At 42.2% G+C, this 9,639-nt stretch overlaps 1 protein-coding gene across 2 annotated transcripts; it reads left to right on the top strand.

The window, feature by feature from the left end:
* The first annotated feature begins 7,297 nt into the window (after positions 1 to 7,297).
* LOC139532444 (small integral membrane protein 11-like) lies at positions 7,298 to 9,156 on the top strand. Of its 2 annotated transcripts, none has more exons than XM_071330022.1 (3): positions 7,298 to 7,442; positions 8,526 to 8,756; positions 8,921 to 9,156. In XM_071330022.1, exons 1-2 carry the CDS (start codon positions 7,419 to 7,421, stop codon positions 8,727 to 8,729), a joined length of 228 nt encoding a protein of 75 aa, XP_071186123.1. In that variant the 5' UTR covers positions 7,298 to 7,418; the 3' UTR covers positions 8,730 to 8,756; positions 8,921 to 9,156. The 2 variants fall into 2 exon arrangements, with proteins under 2 accessions (XP_071186123.1, XP_071186124.1); XM_071330023.1 differs by having other exon boundaries at positions 7,302 to 7,442; positions 8,526 to 8,748.
* Positions 9,157 to 9,639: the final 483 nt, after the last annotated feature.

Below are 9,639 nucleotides of genomic sequence, written 5' to 3' on the forward strand. Positions count from 1 at the left end.
CTCTAGGATGATCAATGGAAACAGGATGCAGCTGAGCACAATTTCAAGTCTCATAGCAAAGGGTCTGAATACTTAAGTAAATAAGGTATTTCTGTTTTTATTTTATTTCTAAAAACCTGTTTTCACTTTGTCATTATGGGGTATTGTGTGTAGATTGATGAGGAATTATTATTTTTTAATCCATTTTAGAGTAAGGCTGTAACGTAACAAAATGTGGAAAAAGTGAAGGGGCCTGAATACTTTCCGAATGCACTGTATAAAAGAAGACCCCTGAAATGTCTATGGGAAAAGGTCTCCATTGTATCCCCTTGTTCCTGTCCTTCTATGGTAAAATAACCACGTCTCCATGCTTCCCTGTATGAACAACATCCTAACACCCTTAACCAAACACCCCGCAATAGCCGTTACCATGGAAACTAGTGCCTCGGAGTCCAAACGTGGATCACAATGAATGTCCCCCCTGTAATTCTCTCTCACTCTCTCCCAATCTCTCTCACTTTTTCTTTCTTTCTTTCTGTCTGTCTTTCTTTTTCTCCCTATTTCCTCTCTCTCTCTCACTCTCGCTCGCTCTCTCTTGCTCTCTCTCTCAAACAGAATGATTCTCCAGAGACTGATAAAACTCAAGTTGTCAAAGTACCAATGTCACACATCCGTATCCTGCCCTCCTTTTGTTCAAGTCTTTATTCACATATTATCAGATGTAGCTTACAGCACTGTCTGAGGCAGATACTATGGTCCATATTTTTAGATGTAGCTTACAGCATTGTCTGAGGCAGATACTATGGTCCATATTCTCAGATGTAGCTTTACAGCACTGTCTGAGGCAGATACAGTGGTCCATATTCTCAGATGTAGCTTACAGCATTGTCTGAGGCAGATACAGTGGTCCATATTCTCAGATGTAGCTTACAGCATTGTCTGAGGCAGATACAGTGGTCCATATTCTCAGATGTAGCTTACAGCATTGTCTGAGGCAGATACTGTGGTCCATATTCTCAGATGTAGTTTACAGCGTTGTCTGAGGCAGATACTGTGGTCCATATTCTCAGATGTAGCTTACAGCATTGTCTGAGGCAGATACTGTGGTCCATATTCTCAGATGTAGTTTACAGCGTTGTCTGAGGCAGATACTGTGGTCCATATTCTCAGATGTAGCTTTACAGCACTGTCTGAGGCAGATACAGTGGTCCATATTCTCAGATGTAGCTTACAGCATTGTCTGAGGCAGATACAGTGGTCCATATTCTCAGATGTAGCTTACAGCGTTGTCTGAGGCAGATACAGTGGTCCATATTCTCAGATGTAGCTTACAGCATTGTCAGAGGCAGATACTATGGTCCATATTCTCAGATGTAGTTTACAGCGTTGTCTGAGGCAGATACTGTGGTCCATATTCTCAGATGTAGCTTACAGCATTGTCTGAGGCAGATACAGTGGTCTATATTCTCAGATGTAGCTTACATCACTGTCTGAGGCAGATACAGTGGTCTATATTCTCAGATGTAGTTTACAGCATTGTCTGAGGCAGATACTATGGTCTATATTCTCAGATGTAGTTTACAGCATTGTCTGAGGCAGATACTATGGTCCATATTCTCAGATGTAGCTTACAGAATTGTCTGAGGCAGATACTATGGTCCATATTCTCAGATGTAGCTTACAGCATTGTCTGTGGTCCATACAGTATTCTCCTGCTGCATATAGAGACTCCATCCATACAGATGACAAAAACATTGAACGTTTAAATGTCAAAGCTTATGTGAAGAACAGGTCAACTTTACATGAAATGAATGCTCAATCATGCGGTGCAGACATAATCAATGGTTTTTCACCTCTCTCCAAATATGATCACTCACCACCATATGCAACCAATGTAGCATACAGCGAAAATAAGTTTGTGCTTGTTTTACACTTCATTTCCATGTGACTTCAAGCAAGAAATGTAATTATCTCCAGTCCTATGATACATTGCATTACTGCCTATTGACACACACACACACACACACACACACACACACACACACACACACACACACACACACACACACACACACACACACACACACACACACACACACACACACACACACACAGCTGTTAAACGAGGTCAGTTTGTTATTTAGGTGAGTGAGAAAGTTACAGACGCACAAATATCAAACCCCCCCTAAAAATGCTAACCTCCCCTGTTATGATTTAATGGTGAGACGTCAGCACGTCTTGGTGGTATGAAATTTGTGCATCTGTAACTTTTTCACTCATCATTATTGACGATTCATTCAGGATTATCCGTAATCATGGTAGTCTTTAGAAACATTTTATATTCTTATTTACAATAAAAATTACCCCAAAAGGACAGAGTACAGGGCCAAATACTTAACTTTTTACTACTTTAGCACATATATAAGTGAATTTGTCCAAATACTTTTGCTCCCCTAAAATTGGTGGACTTTGTGCAAAAAGTGGGTTCACCGTGGAACGATTGTTCTCCTCCTCGTCTGAGGAGGAGCAAGGATCGGACCAAAATGCAGCTGGTGATGAATACATGTTGATTTATTAAACAAGACGAACACGAAGCACACTTGAATAACTACAAAAACAACAAAACGACGTAGACAGACCTGAACATGTGAACTTACATATACCGAAGAACGCACGAACAGGTACAGACTAAACAAACGAAACAGTCCCGTGTGGTACAAACACTGACACGGAAGACAATCACCCACAAACAAACGGTGTGAACAGCCTACCTTAATATGGTTCTCAATCAGAGGAAACGTCAAACACCTGCCCCTGATTGAGAACCATATAAGGCTAAATAACAATGAACCTAAACATAGAAACAAATAACATAGACTGCCCACCCAGCTCACGTCCTGACCAACTAAACAAAGCTAAACAAAAGGAAAATAAGGTCAGGAACGTGACACACCCGATTTGGATGAAAATCCCCTCAAATTAAAGCTGACAGTCTACACTTTAAAAACTTCTTAGGGATAGGGGGCAGTATTCGGAAGTTTGGATGACTGAGGTGCCCAAAGTAAACTGCCTGTTACTCAGGCCCAGAAGCTAGGATATGCATAGTATTATTGGTAGTATTGGATAGAAAACACTCTAAAGTTTCCAAAACTGTTAAAATAATGTCTGTGAGTATAACAGAACTGATATGGCAGGTGAAACCCCGAGGGGAATCCATCCGGAATTTATTGTTTTTGAGCTCACCACTCATTCAAATGTCTGTCTATGGGAATATCAATGGAATACCTCCCAGATTGCAGTTCCTAGGGCTTCCAGTAGATGTCAACAGTCTTTAGAAAGAGTTTCAGGCTTGTTTTTTGAAAAATTTGCTAGAATTTGTAGTTTTTCTAGGTGGCTCCCATTTTGGCTGTAGTATTGTGGCGCGCGTCGGTGAGGGCGCGCACTTCGTTATTTATCTCCGGTAATGAACATACTATTCTCCGTCTTAAATTGTATAGTTTATTTACATATTAGGGTACCTGAGGATTGATTAGAAACGTTGTTTGACTTGTTTGGACGAAGTTTATTGGTAACTTTTGGGATTCATTTGCATGCATTTTGAACGAGGGAAACCGGTGGATTACTGAGTCAAGCGCGCCAACTAAACTGACTTTTTTGGGATATAAAGAAGGACTTTATCAAACAAAATGACAATTTGTTATGTAGCTGGGACCCTTGTGATTGCAAACAGAGGAAGATCTTCAAAGGTAAGTGATTTATTTTATCGCTATTTCTGACTTTCGTGACGCTTCTGCTTGTTTGGAAAATGTTTGTAATGCTTTTGTATGCGGTGCGCTGTCCTCAGATAATCGCATGGTGTGCTTTCACTGTAAAGCCTTTTTGAAATCTGACAAAGCGGCTGGATTAACAAGAAGTTAAGCTTTTAAACGATGTAAGACACTTGTATTTTCATGAATGTTTAATATTACGAATTTTGTATTTTGAATTTCGCGCTCTGCAATTTCACCTCGACGGTGGGGCGCTAGCGGCACGCCTATCCCAAAGAGGTTTTAACCTCATAGTCAAAGTTTGATTTCAAATCTAAACTTTTGGAGTATAGAGCCAAAAGAAGAAAACATGCTTTACTCTGAAGGTAGGTCAGAGTAAATAACACTCCTGTGGTTTAGCTGAAGGTAGGTCAGAGTAAATAACACTCCTGTGGTTTAGCTGAAGGTAGGTCAGAGTAAATAACACTCCTGTGGTTTAGCTGAAGGTAGGTCAGAGTAAGTAACACTCCTGTGGTTTAGCTGAAGGTAGGTCAGAGTAAATAACACTCCTGTGGTTTAGCTGAAGGAATGTCAGAGTAAATAACACTCCTGTGGTTTAGCTGAAGGTAGGTCAGAGTAAGTAAAACTCCTGTGGTTTAGCTGAAAGTAGGTCAGAGTAAGTAACTGGCTGCCAAGTGGGCGTCATATCACTGTTCTGTCTCTGGCATATCATGTTGCCAAGTACATTGCTAGTGAATGACCAGTCCTTTAGAGTACTGGTAGGGAGCGGAATGGAATCCTGGGTAGGGAGCCATGTTTGGCTGAATCTCTTTAACGTTTACAAGAGCCACGATGATGCTATCTCATGACTGGTGGACCTATTTACCTTTGACCTTACAGCTGAGCACAGGTCATGGGGGATTGCCTGCCAGCATGGAACATACTTGACACCAGGTGTGTTAACCTGGTTTACCCCTGTGTGTGTGTGTGTGTGTGTGTGTGTGTGTGTGTGTGTGTGTGTGTGTGTGTGTGTGTGAGCCTGCGTGCGTGCGTGCGTGCGTATGTGTGTGTGTGTGTGTGTGTGTGTGTGTGCGTGCGTGCGTGCGTGCGTGCGTGTCTGTGTGTGAGGATATCCATCCTCCCCCATCAGCTGTGTGTCCTCAGCAGGGAAGTGTTTCTCTCCAGCACTCTTCAGACGACTAGAAAGCAAACAAACACTTTCAGATCTAACCGCTCAACAACAAAAAACATCTTTAAACAAATAAGGCCTCTTTGATACTCAGATATTCTACTGTATAAAGAGACAGACACAGGTGGTGTTTTCATTAAGAAGAAAAGCCCTCCCTCTGCTTTTCCCAGAATCCTGTGTTGTTTCTCCCAGCAGGCTCTGCGCCCTGTCAGCCCATTGGGTGGTGTGGCCCAGGGAGAGATGGAAGGAGGCGGAGGAAGGGGTTAGAGGTCACAATACTATTTCCTTTTCTTCCCACCTGTCTAGTTATTTTCAGATCAGTGCAGATGTGGAAAGGGGGCGATACATTGGCCATGTTCAAGAGCATCAAAACGACTGCAGGCGACTGCTAACTGACTGATCTACAAATCACCTTGCATCAGAAATAACACTCATTATTATTTGTATATCAGTCAGTCAGTCACAATTTACGGTTTTGATTCTCTCGAACACAGCCATTCCAAATGCACATACACACGTGTGTGTCCTCCTGCTGGTGTGTTCGAGCGTTAAGCCCAACGAAGCCGACCGTAGACGAAAGTTGGAGAGTGAAGTTGGGGGTAGGTGCACCTGCGACAGCCAAAGGTCAAACAGTGTAAGGGTTTTACAACAGCAAGGCTCATGTCAATATGGCAGTGTCAACATAGCTGCTATTGTTTATTTAATTTTTTAAAATAAATGTCCAAATAAACTTTTCTAACCCTAACCCATATCACACACTCATAAATTAAAAACATAACGTGTACAATTCCTTGGTTAGAGAGACTTTCATTTGTATCCCCTGTAGCTAAAGAATCCAGGCAAAGTTGGTTCCTGTTTCAGTCAGGTCTTTGGCCATGTTCGCGTGGATCAAACAAAAACATTGATTGACAAATAGCGCTTCCCAAAATGCAGGTGATGGCTGAGAAGCAACTGCAGCGACTTGAAGGCGACTTCATTAAAAAAATGATTTTTGTAAAGTGAAATCAGTCGACATGTCGTCGCAAGTCTTTTTATGACCATAATGCAACACACTTTGAAAGGCCAACTGTTGATCAACCAAGCACTCATTTTCTTTCCATCTAGTTTGCCACAGAATAGCTGATTTATATTTTATAGATTTGTTCTATAGTGAATTAACATGTACATTTACCAACATTCATGAGCCTTGGTTGGCTCTGTAACTTTTTCTTGTAGACCTAAACACACAGCACAGCCTCATTCTCTCTCTCTCTCTCATCACCCTGCTCCTTTCTCTCCCTCCCTCCAGGCGTTGGACAATGTCCCTCTGCTCTTCTACTTCCTGGCATGTAGAAGAAGAAGACACGGGGCGCATTGGAACGGATCACTTTTGTCAGAGTGGTGACCAACAATGATCACTGCCCTGACAAAAGTGATCCGCTCCATGCCCCGTGTCTTCTTCAGTATCTCTAACAGCCTCCAGACACTGATCTAAGGTCAGTTTGGTGTTTTGGTCTTGATGGTTAAGGTTTTGATTTTGGATTCATGAGCTGATTCTAGATCTGGGCCTAGGAGTATAAACGCCCTACGCAACAGACTGATGGAGAGGTAATTTATCGCCCTCTAGAGGATACTGAACAATACTGCATTGTCATAGTAGTTTGACCTCAAATAGCCAACATTGTTTTCCATAGAACACAGCATACCTTTAAGCATTAAGGCCCGAGGGGGTGTGTGGTATTGGCCAATATATACCCCCCTTAAACGCTGTTCTTAAGCACGACGTGAAGTGGAGTGCCTGTACACAGCCCTTAGCAGTGGTAGTGTATATTGGCCATAGGCCTATACCATTACCCCCCGAGGTGCCTTATTCATATTATAAACTGGTTACTAACATAATTAACAAGCAATTTGTGTCATACCCATGGTATGTTGTCTGATATACACCCAGCTGAAATGCTGTTTCCGCCAATCAGCATCCTGGTCCCAAACTACCTGGTTTATAATAGGCTATAAATATAATTTGAACTGTATGGCGGTGTCTATAGCTAGATGTTGGCTAGAAGTACAACAAAGTGTGTGAAACTCGAATGGTTAAATCCATAATTGGTGATGGAGTAGGTCTACATTTAATCTGATTCAGCAATAATAACATGGCTAATCAGATCAGCAAACCCCGTTACAAGGTTGTAACCTTATAGTAAGAAGTAAGAATATCTCTGGAGTCACTTCTAGACGGTTCTTTTCCATTCGTCATAACATGTTTCCCGTGAAACTCTCAGTGCCCATTCATTGGCTAACCTACCGGTTTGTTCTACGACTCTTAGATGACGATTGGTCCAAATAATGTACATCAAACAAAGTGTGCGTTCTTATTGGTAGAATGTCTTAAGCCCCGCCCCTAGAAGTAATACATTATACTTTACTTCCCCCCGGAGCAGTGCCACATATATCTGTGCTAGGGGAAACTTCACCCAAAGCCACTTTCTTAACACAGTTCCGTCCAACGTCACATTACAGCAGACATGGACCACATGATCAACTGGAAGGTAAGTCAGATATATTAATACAAGTCTATTCATTAGTAACAATTAACATATGCTGAGCATCCCATGTTGTATTGTGTTCTATAAATCGTCCCTTATTTCGCTACGAGGTCGTTGATGTCTGGCAAGCTGCCCATCCTCTCCAATGTTGTGACTTGATAATGACACTTGCTATTTGCATGGACAGTGCAGTGTTACGTTTTAAGATATTTTTTATTCTCTTGTTGTTGGTTAGCTACATTGTTATGAGTGCTTTGTACAGTGACGCATATGCAACGTTTTTAGGATAGTCTTGCTATAAATACTGCAGCCTACGCAGCACGGTTTATGTGGTCTAGTTCACGAGGGTCGTCTTGAGCAGGCGCTGTGCAGAGAAGCAGATTTAAAAGTCAGCTCATTTTACAAATAACTGAACTGACAGGTTCTAATTATAGAAAGATCAGCTAATTTGTTTTGAGATCTGTGATTGCATCATGCTGCTTGGTGTGTGTGTGTGTGTGTGTGTGTCACTGACAGAAGACAGGCCTAGTATATGATGGTTGCAGCTGTCCTGCCAACTATGGTGACTGTTTGGGTGTCAGCTGACTTCTAGTCTTTGGACTTTTTGGTGTGGGGTTTGAGGGGGGTTCGGTGTAGTATTTTGGTCCCTTGTGGAATTCTAGAGCAGTGGTTCCCAACCAGGAAATCCACAGGGGGTACTTGAGAAGGCTCATGAGCCCATAGGCATACTGGTAAAATGCACGAGTGGGCACTCCGGGCAAAGCAAAATTCAGTTGGTGATACAGTAACCGAAAAAGGTTGGGAACCGTTGTTCTAGTGTTCCTTCCTTGAGGGATGGTAAGAGTGACTTGGTCCAATGTGCAGTTGAGCATGACAGAGGATTATATTAAGTAGGCCAACTTTGTTGGTCAAACAAGGACTCATTTTCTTTCCATCTAGTTTGCCACAGAATGGCTGATTTTGTATTTTATAGATTTGTTCTATAGTGAATTAACCTGTACATTACCAGCCTTCATGACCTAAACACACAGCACATAGCCTCACTGTCTCTCTCTCTCGTCACCCTGCTCCTTTCTCTCCCTCCAGGCATTGGACAATGTCCCTCTGCTCTTCTACATCCTGGCATTGAAGACCCTGGTCTTGTGCCTGGGCTTCGCTGGAGTGAAGATCTATCAGGCTAAGAAGGAAGAGGCCAAGCTGAAGATACAGAGGGCAGAGCAGAGGAGGATAGCGGAGCAGGTGCAGGAGCTCCTGGATAACGAGCTCCTGGACAACAAGAAGGATGACTGACCCGGAGGAACAAGGAAGTGTGAGAAGGTGAAAGTGAATACAATACAAAATTAGTCCATTTGGAAATCAGTCAGCAATATAGACTGGGAGATAACAATGGGTGTTTCAAAGCTACTTCAAAGGGTATGATGCCTTAAAGTACAGTAGTTATTGGTCAGTTTGAGTTAAACATTTCCCCTCTTTCTTCCCAGGAACTACAGTATGTCACCTGACCAGACTGGGGACCTACATGCTCCAAGGATGGGGCGGCGCTCTGATTGGCTGGTCTGGGGAGGAAGTGTTGAATGTATAATTCCTGTTGGACACTACTTACCCAGAAGAGGCCTGGGGTCCTGGACATTGCTGTGGGTGTCATTCTTTTTTTACACAAACTTTTAACTTCAGAGCCACCAGATGTTTTGTAAATAAAGACTGTTTTTGTACCTCTGTTGGAGCAGCCTTTCTTTGTCACATTTGATGTATAGAGCTGAATGTTGGAGACAGTGGTGTGATGGAGACGTGGTCAGTCTATTGACTACACATTAGGGGGCATTTAATTTGTCCTGATCCAAGGAGATGAGATGAGGAAGCCACTATAGCACTAAAGTCTGTTATCATGTTGACTGTTTTCCCTGGTTCGTCTGTGTATGATTAGTGTACTTTTGGTACATATTTGAATGATTTTATAGCTTTTTTTTGACTTGCTGATTATCTCCATTAAGTGAAAAGCACTTAATCAAATGTGTTATTAGACTTGAGAAGTCTTAGTGGCTTAGTTACTGTACATGGCTCGGTTCCCTGCACATTGTAAATTTGGTATTGGCACTGACCCTGTTAATATAGCTTCCTCTTATTTCTGATGTTTTTCTTAAACAATTATTAGTTATTTTGATATTGAGCACTGCACCGTTGGGTAGAGCTTACAAGTTAA

Source organism: Salvelinus alpinus, chromosome 10 (genome assembly GCF_045679555.1).
Source record: "Salvelinus alpinus chromosome 10, SLU_Salpinus.1, whole genome shotgun sequence".
NCBI lineage: Eukaryota > Metazoa > Chordata > Actinopteri > Salmoniformes > Salmonidae > Salvelinus > Salvelinus alpinus.

Bases quoted from the DNA above. Each gene is read 5' to 3' on its own strand.
- LOC139532444 (XM_071330022.1), top strand. From the start codon at position 7,419: ATGGACCACATGATCAACTGGAAG. The intron at 7,443-8,525 runs GTAAGTCAGATA...CTCTCCCTCCAG, and splicing joins ACCACATGATCAACTGGAAG to GCATTGGACAATGTCCCTCT.